General features: G+C 42.6%; 1 protein-coding gene across 1 annotated transcript in view; it reads left to right on the forward strand.

The window, feature by feature from the left end:
* Positions 1 to 6,628, forward strand: part of ahr1b (aryl hydrocarbon receptor 1b) — a gene marked incomplete at both ends in the record, with an annotated part of 53,731 nt that extends 47,103 nt beyond the window's left edge. Inside the window, one exon of the mRNA XM_083684997.1 lies at positions 6,470 to 6,628. Within this exon, the coding sequence (XP_083541123.1) occupies positions 6,470 to 6,628 (159 nt within the window). The remainder of the gene's footprint in view (positions 1 to 6,469) is intronic.
* Between the last annotated feature and the right edge of the window lie 16,117 nt (positions 6,629 to 22,745).

Here is a 22,745-nt window from a genome sequence, read left to right on the forward strand (position 1 = left end):
TACAGTACACAAGGGTCCCAGTCACAATTCCTCAGAGCAATTCCACTCCAGACAAGTTTCAACTTTCAACTTTCAAGTTTATTTAGTTTTAAAGTGCATTTTCACCAAGGTCTCAACACACTATACATCATATACATAAATTAATGCATATGGGTACACAATAATCTCAATATGGGGAATGGGGAAAGGAAGTGGGGAGGGGGAGTTGCTATGGGTTAGAGTTAGGGATATATGCAGGTGGGTCTTGAGGTTAGTCTTAAAAGTTGTAATTGTCGCTGACCCCCTAAGAAGGCCAGGCAGGCTATTCCACAGAAGTGGAGTTCAATAAGAAAAAGCCCTGCCTTCGTGCAAGTAGGTTGGTAGGAGTTGATCAGATCTGCTAAATACTCAGGTATGAGACCGTTAAGACCTTGAAGTCTGTTTTACTGGTAGCCAATGCAATAATGATAGAACAGGGGTGATATAATCGCATTTTCTGGTTCTTGTGAGGAGTCTGGCAGCTGCATTTTGGACTAGTTGCAGACTTAATGTGATAATAGTAATCGAGTTTTGATGTTATATGTGAATACATTTTTCGGCATCCTGTCGTGAAAGAGATTTTCTTGCAATATTGCGTAGGTGGAAATAAGCTATTCTGCACGTGTTCTTAATATGAGCATTCAACGTGAGGTCAGAATCCATAATAATACCAAGATTTGTGACTGTATTTTTTGGGGAAACTAGACATTCCTCTAAATTGAGCACCACTTCAACCTCAGATGTCTTGGGTCAATGACCAACAATTCAAGAGGAAGTTATTTGCCATCCATAATTTAATGTCAGTCACGCAGGATTTCTAGACAGTTAGCGCATGCCAGGTTTCATTGCAACGTAAAGTTGCATATCATCTGCATAGCAATGAAAATGTACACCATGATGACAGATTAAATTACCAAGGGGCAGCATACAGTTAGGTCCATATACAGTGCCTATAGAAAGTCATCATACCCCTTTGAAATAGTTATTATATTTGTCGTACAGCCTGAAATCAAAACCCATTTAAAAAAAACTTTTTGCAGCTTTATGTACAAATTTAGCCATACAACATCAAACTAATGAAAAAAAAGGCGACAGTTGTGAAAATTTATAAAAAATGAAAAACAAGAATAACAGGGTTGGAAAAGTCATCAGTCCCCTGATTTAATACTTTGTAGAGCCACCTTTTGCTGCAATTACAGCCATCAATCTGTTTGGATATGTCTCTACTAGCTTTGCACACCTAGATTGGAGAATATTTGCCCATTCTTCCTTGCAGAATTGTTCGAGTTCAGTCAAATTCCGTGGTGATCGGCGATGGACTGCTCTCCATCCACAGATTTTCTATCGGATTTAAGTCAGGGCTCTGACTTGGCCACTCAAGGAATTCACCTTTCTATCCTTAAGCCACTGCGTGTTCTTTTGGCGGTATGTTTAGGATTGTTGTCGTGTTGGAAGGTGAATGATCTGCCCATCTTCAGCTGTCTAGCAGAGGGACGCAAGTTGTCCTCAAGAATTTGGGTGTACTTAGCAGCATCCATATTCCCTTCAATCCTGACCAATTGCCCAGTCCCCGCTGAAGAGAAACAGCCACCACCATGCTTCACAGTAGGTATGGTGTGTTTTGGGTAGTGTGCTGTGTTTGGTTTTCGCCAAACATAGCGCTTGGAGTTCAGTCCAAAAAGTTCAATCTTAGTCTCGTCTGACCATAAAACCTTTTTCCACATGGCAACAGAATCTTCCAGGTGTGTTTTTGCATAGCACAAACGAGACTGAGTGTGGCACTTTTTCAGAAAAGGCTTCTTTCTTGCTACCCTGCCATACAGGCCAGCTTTGTGTAAAGCTTGTGAGATTGTTGTCACATGCACAGACAGACCAGTCCCAGCCATAAAGACTTGTAAGTCCTTCAAAGTTGCCTTTGGCCTCTTGGTAGCTTCTCTGATCAATGTCCTCCTGGCTCGGTCATCCAGTTTGGACGGACGGCCTGATCTAGGCAAGGTGTTGGTGGTGCCATATGCCTTCCACTTCTTAATGATGCTCTGAATGGTACTCAGAGGGATAGCTAAACCCTTCGAAAAAAAATTGTAGCATTCACCTAACTTGTGCCTTCCTACAACTTTAGCCCGGAGGCCTTTTGAAAGTACTTTTCCAACCATGGTGAATTCTTTGCAGAACCATGCACTTCTAGTCGTGGAATCTTCAAGAAACAGCTGGTTTTATTCTGAAGTAATCAAAACCACTACAATTGATGTCAGGTGGGGGGCAATTAGTCTGGTGTTTGATCTGGAAGTTGATTGGTTGCACCTGAGAAAGTTTATAATGGTATACTCTAAGGGGCTGATCACTTAACCAAACCAGGTATTTCACTAATTAATTTTTAATAATTGTCCAGAATTTTACTTTAAAATTTTTATTTTCACTTTGATGATGAGGGTTATAATGTGTACATACAGCTCAAAAAGTTATATTTGATTTATTTTAATTTCTAGGGTGTAATGTGACAAAAGGTAAAGATTTCACAGGGTATGATGACTTTCTATAGGCACTGTATATTTGGATTCTGACACAATGTTTTTTTTGTTATTTTAGCTTTACCAAAACATAATGAAGTTACAGTTATATAATGAATATGGGCTTAAAGTGCAGACTCTCAGCTTTAATTTGAGGGTATTCAAATTGGAGGAAGGGTTTAGGAATTACAGCTCTTTAATATGTAGCCCCTTTTTTTCAAGTCACCAAAAGTAATTGGACAATTGACTCAAAAGCAGTTCATTGACAGGTGTGGGCTATTGGGCCTTTGTTATTTCTTCATCAATTAAGCAGGTAAAAGGTCTGAGTTGATTCCAAGTGTGGCATTTGCATTTGGAACCTGTTGCTGTGAACGCACAACATGCAGTCAAAGGAGCTCTCAATGCAAGTGAAACAGGCCATCCTTACGCTGCAAAAACACAAAAAATCCATCAGAGAGATAGCAGCAACATTAGGAGTGGCCAAATCAACAGTTTGATACATTCTGAGAGAAAAAGAACGCAATGGTGAGCTCGGCAACACAAAAAGGCCTGAATGTCCACAGAAGACAACAGTGGTGGATGATCACAGGATCCTTCACATGGTAAAGAAAAACCCCTTCACAACATCTAGCCAAATGAAGAACACTCTCTAGGAGTCTACCATAAAGAGAAGACTTCACGAGAGCAAATACAGAGGGTTCAACACAAGGTGCAAACCATTCATAAGCCTCAAGAATAGAAAGGCCAGATTAGACTTTGCCAAAAAACATCTAAAAAAGCCAGCCCAGTTCTGGAACAGCATTCTTTGGACAGATGAACTAAGATCAACCTGTACCAGCATGATGGGAAGAAAAAAGTATGGAGAAGGCTTGGAACTGCTCATGGTCCGAAGCATACCACATCATCTATAAAACACGGTGGAGGCAGTGTGATGGCATGGGCATGCATGGCTTCCAATGGCACTGGGTCACTAGTGTTTATTGATGATGTGACAGAAGACAGAAGCAGCCGGATGAATTCTGAAGTGTTTAGGGATATACTGTCTACTCAGATTGAGCCAAATTCAGCAAAGTTGATTGGACGGCGCTTCACAGTAGAGATGGACAATGACCCAAAACATACTGCGAAAGCAACCTAGGAGTTTTTAAGGCAAAGAAGTGGAATATTCTACAATGGCGGAAGTCAATAACCTGATCTCAACCTGATCGAGCATGCATTTCACTTGCTGAAGACAAAACTAAAGGCAGAAAACCCACGAACAAACAACAACTGAAGACAGCTGCAGTAAAGGCCTGGCAAAGCATCACAAAGGAGAAAACCCAGCATTTGGTGATGTTCATGGGTTCCAGACTTCAGGCAACATTTTATTTATGATTATGTTAATTTGTCCAATTACATTTGAGCCCCTGAAAATAGGGGACTGTGTATAAACATGGTTGCAATTCCTAAACATTTCATACAATATTTTTGTTCAACCCTTTGAATTAAAGCTGAAAGTTTGCACTTCAATTGCATCTCGATTGTTTCATTTCAAATCCATTGTGGTGGTGTACAGAGCCAACATTATGAAAATTGTGTCACTGTCCAAATATTTCCGGACCTAACTGTATATTGGGAAAACAGTAACCCCAAAAAAGTAAGTAAAAGTAACCCAAAGCAGCCTTGTGGAAGACCATAATTGACAGTACAATGTTCAGATGAATCACCATCGATGTGTACAAATTGGTATCTGTTAGTGAGTTTACTTGGTTTATATGATTTAAACCAAGACTGAGCAGACCCACAGATCCCCACAAGTTTCTCCAGTCTCTGTGATAGAATTTGGTGATCAACTGTATTAAATGCAGCACTCAAGTCAAGGAGTACAAGGACAGAGACAGTTGGTGTCAGAGGCCAGTAGTAGGTCAATAAATAATTTGATAATGCAGTCTTTGTGCTATGTTTTGGCCTAAAACTTGATTGGCGGCTCTCAAGATCATATCAAGATCATGATGTTGTTTGTTGCTGTGGTTTTTAGTACGTTTTCAAGATCGATCAAACGATAGAGTACTGGTCTCTCTGTGGAGAGAAAGACAAAGACAGGAGAAGAGAAGGGGACAGCCGACGGTGTGGAAGGCAGCGGTAAATGAATGAGCAGGGCTAACCCACAAATGAGACGGGCATTCTACCTCCCACTCTGCCTTCACTGTCACTTCCTTCAGGGTCAGCAATCGCAGTTGAAAGGAAAATAAAGCCTCGCTGATCAGTCAAGCATGAGCTTTTCTGACCAAAAATCATGCCCATCATCATTACCTCATAAAGAACAGCCACAGTGAGACTCTCTGTCACGTTCTACCACAGCCGACAGTTATCCCACAGGACTGAATGAAGCACAGAGGGTGCTGTTGACCCCGGGAGGTGTTTGGGGATTTGGGGGCAGAGGACAAAAGATAAGGTTTGACCTACCCTTGTTAGCTTTGGCCAGCACTAAAGGTGCTCAATGGCCTACCCCATGGGGGGCCTATGTAGGTGTATGTATTAGGAATTATAGACGGATGATGGCCAGCTCATCTTGTTAGACACACTGAGCAGGATTACAACAGCTCCTAACCGATGTTAGGAGCTGTCCCAACAGCCACTGAGGAGACTCCCTCGTCATACAGTAGGTCTGCATGTACACTCTCACATCAATGGACTGTACTGTTGATTATCCGTATGAAGACATATCAGTTGTGTGGTCTTAAAATGTGTGTGAACTAAAGAAGCCATCTTGTTTTGAATGATTCATCAACATGTATGGTAGACAAACATTGGTCCAGGTTGAGAAGAACCAACCCTCTTTATAGATGCTGTGCAGTTCCAGTCAGTACTTGTGATTTAGTTCTGGAGAAGACGTCACTCTATCTTGGCTGTGTTAATGTGTTTCTCTCTCTTCTGATGACTGCATGGCCCCCAGTCAACCCTAGCCTACTAAACATCTGCTGCCCCACGTTCTCTGCCTGACTTGCTTTATGTGATCGGGTCAGTGATCACACCAACACAGAAAGAGCTCATAGTGGTGTTGTTTTGATGGTTGTTGTTATTTTTGTTTTGTTTTATGTCAATTCTTCACATCCTTTACCTTACGCTATTATTTGCCCAGTTATTATACATAATTATCTGCATTGGCTGTTGTTGGGTTTAGAGGATTTAGTGTAGTTAATGTAGTTATGTAATGTAATGTAGTTACTGTCATACAGTATCTGTTCTCATTCTACCAAATCCCAGCAGCAGAGAGCTTTTTGTTAACTCATTTAATGACGGTGAATAAAATCGCCAAAATTTTCATCATTCTAGAGTGCCAAGGGTGACTTTATTCACAAAAAATGCAAGCATTTTGATGCTTCATTTTGTAGCCAATTAAAGTATTGTTGCTAAATACTTTAGGTAAATACCACATAAAACACTTGGCACTCTAGGTGGTGTGTGTTCTGGAATTCTTTGGCAGTTAGTGACTTAAATATGGTTCTATTTGATGTAGGGTGCTGCACGTGTCAATTTTCACAACCCACCATTACGGCACAGTGCTACCACAACCCAAAACCTGACCCGTTCCCCATGAACGAAGAGAAAGTAACATTGTCGTTGTCATAATGATGTTACTAATTTACAAAACTTTTCACAGAAGTAGGAGAGGGACAGGACAAGTAGTCTCTCTCAGGCTGCACTCTGATGACACAATACAGAATGAAATTAAATGATTTTGGATTTGGACCACAACCGACCCACAGGGTTATATACCAAAAATCTATGCGCAAATTAATTTAGCGGGTTAATCGTGGGGAACTGTGGGTACCCAACCCAATACAGGACTCTTATTTGATGATCCAATTCAGCTCTTATCAAGTAACACAAAGTCTACAAGGTCATATGATCGATGTTGTGTGCCTCTCAACACTAACTGTTTTTCCCTTTATTCGTTTTAGTTGGAAAATGGCTGCCTCCTCAACAACACCAGTGTGGCCTACGCAGGGAGCTGTCTCCTGCCCAATGAGAATGGCTCTACACCCAGTGACAGTCCTCACCCCTGCACCGACACCCTACCCAACCTCTGCGACCCACAGACCGTTGGATTCTACCTCTGAGGGGGGACTCACAGCCAGGCAGACACCTGTGTTTCGGGGGCAGGGAAACGCCCAGTTTGGTTTTCTTCTCCAAAATGCATCTCATGTCGTAAACATGTACTGTGTAGTTGAGAGTAGTCACTACACCTACACTGTGAATTCTGTTGGTTTTCTTTCTGAGCATAAAGACTCCTGTCAGTCAACCCATTTCTCTGTGAAAATACTTGGAATGATACGTGGCAATGACCTCTTTAGTCAATGTGGCAAAGTACAAAATACAAATCACTATCAACAAGAGTGTGAGTATTTTAGTCTGTACTTCAATGTACTTCAATTACAACTTAAGTTGATGATTTCCTGGTACATATAAGAGTATAATGAATGTGGTAAGAGAACAGGATCAATATGGAATGTCAAATTATGGAGATTAATATTTATGAGGAGCCATGAGACATATTGCTTGAAGGCACTAACCTCTGAAGTCATTTATTAGACATTTCTCAAATGTTGTGTTTTCTGTTCAGTTCTGTCATCTATAGACTAGAGGTAGTTATGAATAGGTAAAGTTGGTTCAGGGCTGATGATCGACTTGTTGGTAAAACAGCAGGTTCTTGTCTTATGTATTATTGAGATTAAATATGTATAATAGATCCCATATGGTTAAATCAATTATATTTATGGAGAAGAAGAACAGAGGAAGGATTTACCACATGTTGGTATTTATTTTGATGCTGCATTTCTTTTGTCTTTAAGAGGTTTACAATGATGTCATTTATTAGCATTTATCAGGAATCTGTTATATGCTGATAGATAGCACTGAAATCAACCGAAGCATTTGGTGGCAGTCCATATTGTCACAACATTTCTCTCTTTCATAACTGTGTGATTCTATCATGAACATAGCACTGAAAAAAAACTGTCCATGATAAAGAACTTCTAAAAACCAAATAAGAGGAAAAAGATATTCTGTAGTTGTCAATGGAAGGTTCCATTGTTGAATGTGTTACGTATATTGTAGGAGTTTTTAAAAAGCTACTATTTCATTATAAAGGTGCTTAAAAGTGATTTTATTGATATTGGTACAGTAGTAGTAGGTTATGAAAAAATGTCACAACAAATGCATTTACAGACTTGCCTCTCACTTTTATTTGTTCCTTTTTTGCTTTTTTGTATACTGTACATACATTTCGTATATGTAATCGATTGATCTAAGTAACTCATAAAACAGTGAGATCAAATATGTTTACAAAATGAAATAAAATAAAAAAGCAAGTTGACAATCAATTACAAAGGCTCTTTAAGAACCTGTTGTGTAAATAGTTCAAGGTGATTTTTAAGACTTTTTGTTGCAAGCACTACTTTAAAAGCACTGCTCTTTTCTCTAGCACAAAATGTAGATTATGTAGAATACTGTTCCTACAGTTGTGTTTTATGTTGGATAAAGTATGTCACTTTAGCTCAAAAGAATATGGTGCCATACTGGTGAGACTCACTTTCAAGTTCAATGTTTTATGGTTAGAGATGAAGTTTTGTCCTTTTTTTTTTATCACATTGAATTTATTTTGATATTGTAACACACTGAAAGATAGTAAATGTAAAAAAAGAATGCAGTTGGATCAACATGTCCTTTGACCGCTTAAACTGTTAAAATGTACTCTTGGATCCTGGAAATAAAAGATTTGTGCAATCACAATAAATATGTTCTTATCTTTCATAGGTTTGTCGGTGACTTCTTCCAGCTTTTTTTTTCTTTTCTTCCAGACAGAAAAAATGCTAATGTTGCATTCCAACCAAGCAAAAGACATGTTTACATGTAATAATAATTGTGTCGCTTTCTCAATCAATCAATCAATTGTATAGCGCTTCTCACAAAGATAATTGTCTTAAAGTGCTTTGCATAATATATAATAATAATAATAATAATAATAATAATAATAATAATAATAATAATAATAATTGTAACAAGAAGAATACAAACAATCTAAACAATAAATACACTACAAACAATATGAACTAATAATGATCAATAGACTCCCAATAAAAGCAAGCCAAGGCCAAACTCAGTGGGGAGAAAAACATAGGTAGTCTTGTTCCCAGACACTTCCGCCCAAATGCACGAAAGGTCTTGTGGACCAACTCGTTAAACTTGGCCTTCATTAAGCCAATAGAAAGACCTTGGAAAACTGAAGTTGCATAGCCATTGGCTTAATCTATCAACCAATCATCTCCAACAACAACAAGGCTTTTTTTCTGGTCAGTGAAACCATTATTAGCTAGCTTTCTATGTCCTTTGTGAACTAGCTAGCTAGTATTGTTGTTTTCTCTTTTGAGTCCAGTACAGGGGGAATGTTTTTGCTATCACACCTCATGTTCCTGCCCGGGTTCTGCCTCCATTTGGAGCCACGCCTTGCAGTCGTGTGATTCGCTAAAATTAAATGATGACAAATATTTTATTCAGTAAGGTTACTCCCATAGAATTCTTTGGCCACACCCACTAAGGTCAATTTTGAGTGTTTATTTGCTGGATCATTAAAACCTATGGCTGCTGTGGTACATGGTCAGTATAAATTACATCTAGGGGACAGACATGTCCTTAACACTGAAGTGATGCACGCCACCACAGCATGTGAACTGGGCCGGTGTCTCCTGGAGTGCTTTTATCTCCCTCTCATCGATTGCCTCCCTCCCCTAGCCAATCTCCCCTTTTTGCACAAGCCAATGTGTGAACACCCAGTGGAGAGAAAACAAACACATATTGATGTCAGGGGCTCTCTGCCGGAGACTAAGCTAACTATCATGTTTTAACAGAGGGGACAAAACAATGGCAATCAACCAGCCACTCTGCCTGTTTAAAGCCATGAGCTTATCAAGCCATTTTCTTTATTTTCACAATTTTGTCTCAATCCAGTGTCTAGACATAGCCCCCTGCCTAGTCATAGTAATACTAGCCTTATCAAAAACATCCGCTGTCAAATGAAATGTGACACTATGGTCATTATAGTGAATAGTGGAAAAGCATATTTTTTTATTTTCCCAAGCAAATTTAGATTAACTATCCTGGGGGTATTAATTCACTTGAGTCATTTTCATTTAATTTCATATGATTATTCAGATCATGATATTCAACCCAAGGGGAAAAAATATATACAGTGCCTTCGGAAAGTATTCAGACCCCTTAACTTTTTCCACATTTTATTGTGTTATAGACTCAATTTAAAATGGATTCAATTAAAAGAATTTGCCATCAATCCACACACAATACCCCAGATTGACAAAGCGAAAACACGTTTTTTTGAAATTTCAGTAAATTTATTAAAATTGAACTACAGAAATACAGTCATGAGAAAAAATTAGGACACCCTATGAAAACCTTTGTCTTCTTCAACATATTCAAACATATGGACATTTGATATTCATTTGAACAATATTGAAAAATTGAGGTAATATAACTAAACAAATACAACTGAAACAAATTATTTAAAAAATGATTGGTAAAATGTAATTAATAGAAATGCAATCTTCTTGTGAGGAAAAAGTTAGGACACCCCCACATTTAGTTCCACTTAAAATGCCTAAAATTATAATAAAGAGCACCACATCAGGTGCAAATGATTAGAACATCGTTACAGAGGATTTTGGAGGAGCCTGTCCTATTTAAGCCTCAGATATTTAGTTTGGTTTGCTCTTGATTGTTGAAGTGAGTTGCATCACCATGGCGAGATCAAAAGAGCTCTCTGAGGCCTTCAGAAGAAAAATTGTAGATGCATATGAGTCTGGGAAGGGATATAAAAAGATCTCCAAACTATTCGAAATTGGCCATTCCACTGTCCGGAAAATAATTTACAAGTGGAGAACATTTAAAACCACCACCAACATGGCCAGGTCAGGCCGCCCAAGCAAGTTCAGCCTAAGAGCTGACCGAAAGATGCTTAAAGAAGTCTCCAACAATCCCAGAATGTCATCACGAGACCTACAGGTATCTCTTGCCACAATTGATGTCAAAGTACATGCATCCACCATAAGAAAGAGACTGAACAAGTTTGCATTACATGGGAGGTGTGCAAGGAGGAAACCCCTGCTGTCAAAAAAAAACATCAGGGCAAGACTAAAGTTTGCCAGAGAACACCTAGAGAAAGACCAGAACTTCTGGAACAATGTGCTTTGGACAGATGAATCCAAAGTTGAACTATTTGGGCACAGTAAGAGTAGACATGTTTGGCACAAAACCAAGACAGCATTTGAGAACAAGAACCTCATACCAACTGTGAAGCATGGGGGTGGAAATGTCATGGTTTGGGGCTGCTTTTCTGCAGCAGGGCCTGGTCAGCTCACCATCATAGAATCCACTATGAATTTTGTATTGTATCAGAGGGTGCTTGAGGAAAATGTGAGACCATCTGTTCGAAAGTTGAAGCTGAAGCAGATGTGGACCATGCAACATGACAATGACCCAAAACATTCTAGTAAATCTACCAAGGAATGGCTCAAGAAAAATAAATTGAGAGTTCTGGAATGGTCAAGTCAAAGCCCGGATCTTAATCTTATTGAGATGCTGTGGATTGATTTGAAACTGGCTGTGCATGCAAGACACCCCTCGAACATCACACAGCTGAAAGAATTCTGCAAGGAGGAGTGGGAAAAACCTTCTCCCAATTGATGTCAGAGACCTGTAGACAGTTATAAGAAACGTCTAATTGAGGTTATTTCAGCCAAGGGGGGCAATACTAGCTATTAGGGCATAGGGTGTCCTAACTTTTTCCTCAGTAGGAATTGGCATTATTGTTAATTTTTCGTTAAATAAATGATTACAAAGTTACATTTTCATAGTTTTTTGTTCAATTACATCCCCTTTATCTATAGACATTGTTAGAAAGAAGATAACATATTGATATGTCCATATTTTTAAGAGAATAACTTAATATTTTGGGGGGTGTCCTAACTTTTTCTCATGACTGTACCTCATGTAGATAAGTATTCAGACCCTTTGCTATGACACTCTTAAAATTAGTTAAAATGCAAAAATGTCATCAACAAATCACTCAGTAAGTTGAATTGAGTCCATCTTAATGCAAGGATAATAGTTCATGTAATTTTGGAATTATTATCTTTGTTTTTATAGGGTCTCTGATTTGCATAGGAATCAATTACACACTGTGTGGATCAGGTTGTTATTACACACTGAGCAAATGGAGAGGAACAAAACTGCTCAGGAATGTGACCCTGAGGTCTGGGGAGACTTACAAAAATCTACAAAGATGAATGGCGGAGAGGAAAAAGCACAGTTGATGGGACAACATTACAAAATTCTACAAAAAAAAAAAAAATCTACACTCTACAAAATTGGTCTATAACCAAGTGGCCAAAAATAATTCCTTAATGGAAAATAATCTATCTTATATCCATAATTGTGTTTGCAACAATGAATTCAAGTGATACATCAAAGAAAGTGGCTGGAAATGTGTTTATTTGGTTTTACTACAAAGCATTAAGTTTGGTGCAAATCCAGCACATGCAATGCAGTTTCTACACCATCTCTTGTGTGAATAGTGGTAGCTGCATCAAGTTATGGGTATGTTTGTCACTGGCAGGGAGTGGGGAGTTTGTCAAGATCAAGAGAAAATTATGAAATTTGCTGAGTTGGTAGTGACATCCTAATCTACACAATGTGTAATTGATTCCTATGCTAACCAGAAACAAAAGATATTCATTCTGAAATCACATGAACTATTATCCTTGCACTCAGATGGACTCAATTCAACTTGTTGAGTGACTTGTTGAAGACATTTTTGCATTTAACAGTGTCATAGCAAAGGGTCTGAATACTTATGTACATGAGATATTTCTGTTTTTAAATTTTAATAAATGTGCTAACATTTCTATGGAGATCTTTTTCTCAGAGGGCATCCGTTTGTAATACGTCAGGAAAAGTGAGTCTCAAAACTATCTTCAGCCACTCCTTTACCGACCATCAGTTAAACATCGACACTACATATTTCAGCTCCTGTACCAATGTTATAGTTTTTTCTTCTGCAAAGGCACTCTGTTTATCCTACCATGTGCCGATGTCAAATGCCCACATATTCTCTGTTACCCTGATGTATTACCAATGCTCACTTCCTACTAGTCTCGGAATACTAAACTGCTAAAGTAACTCATTAATAACTTCTTTATTGCCAACCTATACAGGCTTTCAAGCCAAATGTCAAATGACACAGGAAGACAAATGTTACAACTGGTAAGCCATACATTCCATAAAGACAGATGAAGGACATTGCTCTCTTCACTCGTGTCTTGTGCTTCAGTCAGTTTTCATTGAGATTGCAATCTGGCAGAGCACACACACCTGAAATACGTTGGTAAGTCCTTTGTACCAAATGTTCCAAGTGTTTCATTGAAAAGGCAATGATTGTTATCAAAATTATATAATGTCCTGTTAATTTGTACAGTATTGTGCACAGAAAGTATCAAAGTTTTGTCTTTGTGTGAATTAACATTTTAGGAACCAATTAATTGGTCAGCAGCATGTATTTCTCAAACTTTGATATGTTTGATGCATTGACATATGTTTTTTGCTAAGGGTATTATGCATGAATTCCCAAAATATCTCTAAAAAATGTTTTAATACATTGGTAGAATAAAGAGAAGGCTGTATAAGTGTTTGCTAACAGATAGATGTAAGTGGGATATTTGTCTTATGGTAAGATCTATATTTTTTGCCACTAAAATGTCAGTATTATTGAGGGAATTTTAGGTGGTTTCATTGAAGGCCTATGCAGGCCCAGCCTTGTGCATGGTTGTATAAATGGCTATACTCAATTCAAATGTTCAGCATGGAATGAACCTGGTTGCCATAGTTACATTACATGATGTCACAGTGACATCATCAGAGGTGCTATGGTTATTATTGCTAAGAGAAGTGCGGTACAGTACAACAAAGCCAGAATATGTTGTAACACAGTGACCTCACACAAGAACCATATTTGATGCCAGCTGTCATGGTAAGCTACTGTAGGTCAAATCTCCAATGGCATTACACATATAGCACACTGCTTTTGCACATGTAGTTCACTATTATGCTGTAGGGAATAAACTGTTATTGGAGATGCAGATTGTGACATTGAAAGTCATATTTTCACACCTAACATTAGAGAAAAGATACTGGCCAAATGCATGGAATGCAGGCCTACACATTTTCCACACTTTCTGAGCTGATCATGAGTTCAATGGTGCTCGTGGAGTGAGTTTCAGGTCAAGCTCTTCATTATTTAGCAACTTTATTGTAGTGGGTTGATGAAAATCTATTGCTTTTAAGTATGTACTGTATTTTGGAAATGTAATGTACTGTTACTGTATGTGATGATAATGTGCTTAAATGTGTCTGATTAGTATTGCCTTTATGCGCTTGACACCATAAACAAAGTACTTCGTGGAAAAATAAACTTCTTCTAATCTAACATAATGCCAGCTAGTGGTCAAATGCAAAAAGCATGATGCCACAGTGAGTCGGGATGTCATACTAGGGTCCTTAGGTGATATTCTAGAAGGTAATAGCAGTTAGCATAGAGACATCGTGTGAAGATGAGTAAATAAGATGTATTTGAATGTTTTCATATGTATAAGGCCGAAATAATTATAAATATGTTCAATGTTTTTCTTTTTTTTTCTTTTTTCTTATAAAATAGTTGTTGTTTTTTCAGTTGCACTTCATGACTGTTTTTCCATTTTCTTGAAGCACTTCATTTTCAGCATCATATAGGCTAGTTTACATCCTAAAACTCTAGAGAGCAGTCACTATGGAGGGATTGAGTAGTGTTGGTCAGGAAGACTGGTGTTTTGGTGTTGAAGTTGCCCTGATACAGCAGAAGAAAACAAAGCAAGAAGAGGGAGAGTATACAGAAACAGTTGATGATCCAGAGGAGGAAAAGGAGATGTACGAGATGGAGAGATCAGGACAGAGGGATGAAGGGTGATGGCAAGACTGGACCAGGGTGCAGAAAGAAAGTCTGAAGGAAAAATTGTCAAAGAAGGCAGAGGAAAGAATGGAAGGAAAAAGAAGAGAAAGGGCAGCAAAGAAGATGCTAATGAAGAATCTCTGTTTGCATGATGGACAGAGTAAAGAAAATAGAAGAGAAAAGGCGGATAGGATGCTTAAAATGTACTTTAAAAATGTTATGCAACAAACCAAGGAAGCATATGAAAAGAAAAAAGTTCTGCACGAAGGAGCGCAAAGAGAGAGACAGAGAAAGACTGAATTGAAGAGAGTGAGGCAACAGTAAAGACAGAGGGAGGAAGAAAAGAGACAAAGAGAGGAGGAGGAGGAAGGGGAGAAGAGAAAAAGAGAGGGGAAGGTGATAGAGGAGATTGTGGAAGAAGAGATAAACAGGAAAATTATACCTAAAGAAAACAGAATGACCGAGAGAGAGGAAAGAAAGAAAGAGGAGGGGAGGAGAAAGGGAAAGCTAGTGGGGGGACAATGGAATGAGAAGACTGAGGAGGAGAGAAGGAGAAAAACATAGGACAAAATGAGAAGACAAGAAGAGGAAATACAGAAAAAGGAGAAAGTTGAGGACGAGGAGAAGAAGCTAGAAAGTGATGAAGAATGGTCAGAGATTGTAGTGACCAACTGGAGTGACCAAAGTGATGATGACGATGAGAATGGTGAAGCTGAGGACAAAACTAGTGCTGATAAGAGGAATGACAAAAGTGTGGAGGAATGCAAAGATACTGAGGATTGCATGAGCAAGGAAATATATCAAAAGGATGAGAAGAAAGACAGAAATGAGGAAAAGAGAGGTGACCACTAGAGTGATGGGGAGAAAGACACAAACCATGAGGAATGGACAGATAGTGATGACAGTGAAAGTGTCCAAACAGAGGACACAAAAAAATAAAAAGGGGGATGAGGAGAAGAAAATTAATCTCCACACTGATGAAACAGATGGCAGATGAGGAAGATACGAGTGAAATCAGCAGTAGGCTATATGGACACGGCACTCTCACAAAGCAAAGAGTGCAGTTTGTGTCAATAATTTTACGCTCTGGCACCGCAAGTTCACATTGAATGTATTTCACATGATTGAAATGAGAGCTTTCATGAATCAATCAAAAATGTTTACATGCCATGTGCAATGATGTGCTTGAGCTCCGCTTACAAGCTCAAATTGCTTCCCATTAACAAACAAAAGTGAATGCCATCTCTGTCATTACTAGTATAGACAAGCATGAATACACAATTGATGTGAATTATTAGTTTCTGACTACTTATTATGAATCATGCAATGTTGCATCACTGTACTTGATGTCCTCTATAAACATGCATTATTGTTCATAATTGCTTATGAAAGGTAAGGCTACTTTACTTGGAGTGCCTTATTTTAGATGTTATACCCTTGGTGCACATTCATTATGCCTAGTTACAAATGTATGTAACTCAATAATTAATGCTAGTAAATCATTCATGAATGGTAAATGGTGTTACACTTTACATTAAGGTCACATTTTATCATTTACAAATGTTGATAACTCATTAATAAATGTTGATAACTCATTAATAAATGGTTTCATCAGTTATACATGTTGGTCTTATATGGTCAGAGGTTTTCCATAAGTACACACGATAGAAGAGTACTCACGTGACTTAATTATCAATGTGGTCTAATTGATATATCCAAACCATCTCAGAGCACTAACCATACATCAGTGAACAGAGTAAGTAAGTAGTGGATAGATATATCAACAAATATAATCTGTGAACCTACATGGTGGACATGTTTAAATGAGGAACGTTTAAATGAGAGGGAAAACTGGGAGGTCACAGATAGCTCAGCTACTCGATACACCTTCTTGGCAATTCCCGTTGCCCACAGACTTACTGTCTCAAGTGCAGGGCCAATTATTCCACCCTTGTCCCGAGCTGATGGATCTATGGGTTTGGCCCGTCAAAGGTCCACCATAGTTTCGAAAGTCCCGCACCTGATTGTAGTTTCCATCACTCCGTTCTTCCACCGCCTCTACGAGGATGCAGGGTCCCATAGAGAGGGGTCAGAACGATTCGACTGAAAGAGAACTGAAGGTTCCAAATGTAACCTGGGTTCTCTGAAGAAGATGATGGAGACCCCTCACCCCTCATTGCCCTTCTTGCGCTGAGCTTGTGAAGAATGGTTCACTGGTTGAAATAGCGCACTTGCAGCATCCCTTTATTGGGACGGGTGATAAGCATTGCTATCACTTACACACGTCACCAGCATATACCAGGCGTGATTGAATAGGGGTCTTCAGCGAAAGGTACAGAAGAGTGCGTGTCCCATAGTGAGGGGTCTTCTTCATCTCCTTCAGAGAACCTGGGTTACATTTGTAACCTTTAGACACCATGCCTAGGCCTGTGTGAACACAGAGGTAGAGCGTAGAGACAGCCCAGTGTGCATTATAGATTCACATCAGCCTTGGCAGCAAGCAGCAGTCTCCCTCAGAGCAGAACAGCTTATATCTTCATTAAGAGGCTTTCCGGTTACATGTCAGCCAGCCTACACATGGGCATGCATAGAAAAGGTATTAAATATTCAATGCTTCTCCATACCATTCAGGACATTTCCCTAATGGCAAATATAGGTAGTGTAAATCACTGTACTTATGCTTTGCAAGCAACCTTGAGAGTGGTGACCTGATTATGAGAGCCATGGTGACGGCACTTAACTCCAGACAGTTCAGTAGCAGGGTAAGAGAGGGCCGTAAAGACTGATGCCACAATGATATCCAGGCCTTTGGCTTTTTGTGTGTTTGCTTAAAGGAGCAGGGCCTAAGTGTGTTGGAAATCTGCCACATCTGGCCACAGCAAAATTCAGTTCAAAGTTTAAAACAACATCTGCCCTAATAATAATATAACAAAATGGACTTTCCAGGGCAGACATTAGCTGTTGTGTTTCTGCATGCAAGAGCACGATTCAGCAGCCACCAGAGACAGAAAGGCGAAAATTGGTGAGTCCACTCCCCTAGAACACAATTTAGAATGTGCTTTTCTGGACCGACAAAACAGCATTTGTAAATGAAATATTTTTTTCAAGGGATCTCATTCCCTTATCACTACAATCATTAGAAAGCTTTTAGAGAGCTTGAATGTTACATATTGTACCTTTAAGTTTGTTTGAGACTTGATTACAAGCACTTCTGGGAAACTATCAAAGTTGCCTCTTATATTTGGTCATGGTCAGCATAAAGGATGTAAAATGCTGTCAAACCAAAGAGATTGAATAGGTAGATAAAGATGTTTGGACAATCAGACTTACTTGTCATTTGTTTTAACGCTAGAAGCCTCGGGCCCTCATTACTAACCAAAGTACCCAGATTAACGTCTGGAGACCTTTATTTATTGACGTTAGTATAACAATGTAATCATTGAATTAGCAAAAAATATTAACTGGTTGTCTTTAGTCAGGGCATATCATTACAATATCACATTTTGTATTTTAAAAAGTTGACATAAATATAACATATTGACGGAACCATCTGTACATATGTAACTGTACATATCCTACTGTAAAAAAAAAGTACGTAAAGTAAAAATAAGTTAAAAGTGAAGTCTCTATGCCCCACCATGCAACCACATTCAAAACAAATATTGATTTTGTCTCCTGGCTTGTAAAAAGTTACTCTAACCCTAACCCTAACATTAACCCCCAAATTGTTACACAGGAATATCTGAGGAATCAAATGACGGCACATCGAGAGGGTAGTAGTATTTAGCCAAAAGGCGTATTTATTAATAATAATAATAATAATAATGATAAGGGAAGGGGAAGAGTAGGGTAATCCAGAGAGAGTCGTCAGGGTCCGGTCCGAGGTCAATAGCAGGAGGTCCAGTGTTCGGGGGAGGGGGAAAGAGCCATGGGATAAGCCGAAGGGGTAGTCAGGGTTCGTTCCAGGGGGTGTTAGTGGGAGGTCCGGTAGCTGAGAGGAGTAGGGGGCCAAAGTTCAGGTAGGGGCTGGGTCCATGGAATGGGTTGACGAGAGGGTCCGAGGAAGACGAGGGTTCTGGAGGGGCACAGGAGAACAGGGTAGGTCACAAAGAGGAAAACAAGACAAGGAATTCACAAGGGTTCTCTGGAGGACTGAAGCGTCTGCAGCTCACGAGTACAGTTACCATTAGTCACAGTACGTTCTGGCACTGGAGTGGTGACCGGGCAGGGTTCTTATAGGGTGCTGATTGGGGGGTGCTGGACTGCTCGGTGGCTCGCTTCAAAGCGGCCCGAGCGGTCCTCCAGACCCGCCAACACCAACGGAGGTGGACCCTGGTGGATGGAACCGCCACCTCTCTCCTGACTGGGGAACATGGGGGGGTTGGTAGCCCAAGGAGCACTCGAAAGGGGACATCCCCATGGCATTGCTGGCCATGAAGTTGTGGGCGTACTCGATCCAGGATAGGTGTCGGCTCCAGGTGGAGGGATGACTGGAGGAGACACAACGGAGGGCCGACTCCAGGCACTGGTTTGCTCGCTCCACCTGGCTGTTGGTCTGGGGGTGGTACCCGGAGGAGAGGCTGACCGTGGCCCCAATGCCCTTGCAGAAGGCCTGCCACACCCGGGAAGTGAATTGGGGACCACGGTCAGATACTATGTCCTGGGGGATGCCATGGAGACGGACAACGTGGAGTACCAGTAGCAGTACCAGGTGGTTTCAGCGGAGGAGGGGAGTTTGGGAAGGGTGATGAAGTGGGCGGACTTTGAAAACCGGTCAACAATGGTATGTACCACGGTGTTACCCTGGGAGTCGGGGAGACCGGTCACGAAGTCCAGGGCTATGTGGGACCAAGGGCGGCTGGGGGTTGATAGGATGCCTTGCTCCGGGCGCAGATGGTGCACGTGGCGACATATTCCCTGGTATCCAACTCCATGGCGGGCCACCAGAACCATCGGCGGATGAAGGAGTCCGGCCCACCCCCGGGTGACAGGCGAATTTGATGGCATGCCCCCAATCCAGGACTCGGGATCAGGCTGACGGGGGAACAAAAACACGTCTGGGGGGTCCGCCTCCTGGGCTGGGGTGAGTGCGTTGGGCAGTCCTGGCCCAGGTGACGACGCCAACCACTCAGGAGGGGGGAAGGATGCTGCCGGGGGTTGACGGAGCCACCTCCTCCAGGGCCAGATGGGAGAGTGCATCGGCCTTGGTGTTGCTGGAGCCTGGCTTGTAGGTGATTGTGAACTCGAACCGAGTGAAGAGGGCCCAGTGCGTCTGGCGCGAGTTGAGCCTCTTGGCTGACCGGATGTATGTCCGATTCTTGTGGTCGGACCAAACCACAAATGGCTGCTGGGCCCCCTCAAGCCAGTGTCTCCACTCCACCAAGGCCGCGTACACTGCCAGCAACTCCCAGTTACCCACGTCATAATTCCTCTCCGCTGATGTCAGGCGTTGAGAGAAGAATGCAAGGGGGTGGATCCTCTGGTCCTCCGCAGACACCTGGGAAAGGACGGCCCCGAGGCCAGTGCCGGATGCATCCACCCCCACGTAGAATTGACGGGATGGGTCGGGATGGATGAGCACCGGGGCCGCCGTGAACAGACTCTTAAGGGTCCAGAAGGCGGCCTCCGCCTCCAAAGTCCAGGAGTATGGGCGGAGCGTGGAGGTTAGTGGGGCGGCCACCTGGCTGAACCCCTGGATGAACTGCCTGTAGAACCCTGCGTAGCCCAGAAAACATCTCAGCTGTTGGCGGTTCAAGGGTTGGGGCCACTCCACCACTGCCTGGAGCTTCCTCCCGTCCGCCTGTAGGTGACCCTTCTCCACGATGTGGTCCAAGTACTCCACAGAGGCAGTGTGGAATTGGCACTTCTCGGCCTTCACAAAGAGTCTGTTCTCCAGGAGTCGTTGGAGGACCAGAGACATGTTGGTGGTGCGCCTCCTCCGTTCTGGAGAACACCAGGATGTCGTCCAAGTATACAACCACAAAGACGGTCAACATGTCACACAGCACGTCGTTCACCAAAGCCTGGAAGAAGGCCGGGGCATTTGTGAGCCGAAAGGGCATCACCAGGTACTCAAAATGCCCCAGGTGAGTGTTAAAGGCTGTCTTCCATTTGTCCCCCTCCTTTATGCATACAAGGTGGTAGGCACTCCGCAGGTCCAGCTTGGTGAAGACAGCCTTGTGACTGAGAGGCTCGAAGGTCGAGCTGATGAGGTGTAGCAGATACTTGTTCTTAATAGTGATGTCATCGAGACTCCAGTAGTCTATACAGGGGCGGAGGTCTCCTCCTTTCTTCTTAATGAAGAAGAACCCTGCTGCCACCGGGGAGGCGGAGGGCCGGATGATGCCTGAGGCCAGGGACTAGGAGATATACTCCCGCATGGACTGCTTCTCCGGGAGTGAGAGGTTATACAGTCGGCCGGTCATAGGGGCGGTGAGGGGGAAGGGATAGGGCACACTCCTTGCTGAACACCTCGTCCAGGTGGTGGTAGATGGGGGGGTACGCCGGATAGGTCTGGAGACAGAGCGACCCGTCTGGGAGGTTCGGGTGGCGATGGGGCGGAGCAGAGGCAGTTAGCATGACACCCCACACTCCACCCCAGGATCCTCCCCGAGGTCCAGCACACGTGGAGGTTGTGTCTCTCCAGCCAAGGTCTACCTAGAACCAGCGGTTGTTGGAATGAGCCAAGTTTGAGGGGTGCCAGGGTGGGTGAGTGTAGTATGGCTTCCCAGGACCCCTCTCTCTGGTAAGTCTCTTTGCTGTGGAGGGCCGAGGACGAGTCGGGCAGGCCCGGATGTAATGACCGGTCTGTCCGCAGTAGAGGCAACACTGGTCCCGGAAACGCTGCTCGCACTCAGATGGGACCTGCCCACCTGCATAGGTTCCTCCTCGACCCTGGGAACAGAGGTGGTCATGGGGGGCGCTGTGGGGACATGAGCTTGGGGAGGTCCGGTAAGGAAGCTGGGGGGTACACGGCCGAGGGTGGGCATCAACCGGGGAGATGGAGTCCTGTCTTGGTTACGTTCATAGTGACGCTCACGTAGACAGTCGTCCATCTCTAGGGCGGAGCGCCTTATTCCTCCAGCCACTCTCCGCAGCGAGGGTGCGGAACTCCACGGTGTAGTCCACCACCGAACAGGTCCCCTGGCGGATGACGTAGAGGCAGGAAGCTGCATTGGAGCCCTCCTGGGCGTGATCAAACATAAACCAAAATCCCTCGTAATCGGACGTCAAGGTGGAGTTACTGCCCAGAGCAGCGACAGCCCAGAGCAGCGACAGCCCAGAGCAGCGCGCGCCCGCTCAGTAGAGAGACGATGAAAGCCACTTTGTCCCCTTCGGATCGGAATCTGCTGGGCTGGTAACTGAAGGCGAGCTCACATTGAGCCAGGAAGCCGCAGCAGAGATCGAACTCATCTCCGAAGGGGCAATGCGGGTCTTTCAGAAAGGTGGGGCTTTCAGAAACCGTGGGAGGTCGGGGCACTGGGTCCGGGGACTAGGCTCACGTGTCGGCGCTGAGGGTTGGGGTTGGCTCGGGGTGTTAAGCTCGAGTTGGGTGAGGCGCTCATGCATGAACCAAAAAGCGCTGTCGAGCTGGTCCGTGACCCGGTTCAGGAGGGCGGATGGTCGGTGACACCGGCCCCTGCCTCCCTCCAGTCCTGGTCCCTAAAGCCGTCTGGTCCTGTCATCTGGCCAGAATGCTCTGTTACACAGGAATGTCTGAGGAACCAAATGACGGCACACCGAGAGGGTAGTAGTATTTAGCCCGAAGGTGTATTTCATAATAATAATAATAATAATAATTATTATTATTATAGGGATATGGAAAGGGGAAGAGTAGGGTAATCCGGAGAGAGTCGTCGGGGTCCGGTCCGGGGTCGATAGCAGGAGGTCCAGTGTTCGGGGGAGGGGGAAAGAGCCGTGGGATAATCCGAAGGGGTAGTCGGGGTTCGGTCCATGGGTCATTAGCAGGAGGTCCGGTAGCTGAGAGGGGTAGGGGGCCGAAGTTCAGGTAGGGGCTGGGTCCATGGAATGGGTTGACGAGAGGGTCCGAGGAAGACGAGGGTTCTGGAGAGGCACAGGAGAACAGGGTAGGTCACAAACAGGAAAACAAGACACAAGGAATTCACAGGGGTTCTCTGGAGGGCTGAAGCATCTGCAGCTCACGAGTACAGTTACCATTAGTCACA

Source organism: Argentina silus, assembly GCF_951799395.1.
Source record: "Argentina silus genome assembly, chromosome: 14".
NCBI lineage: Eukaryota > Metazoa > Chordata > Actinopteri > Argentiniformes > Argentinidae > Argentina > Argentina silus.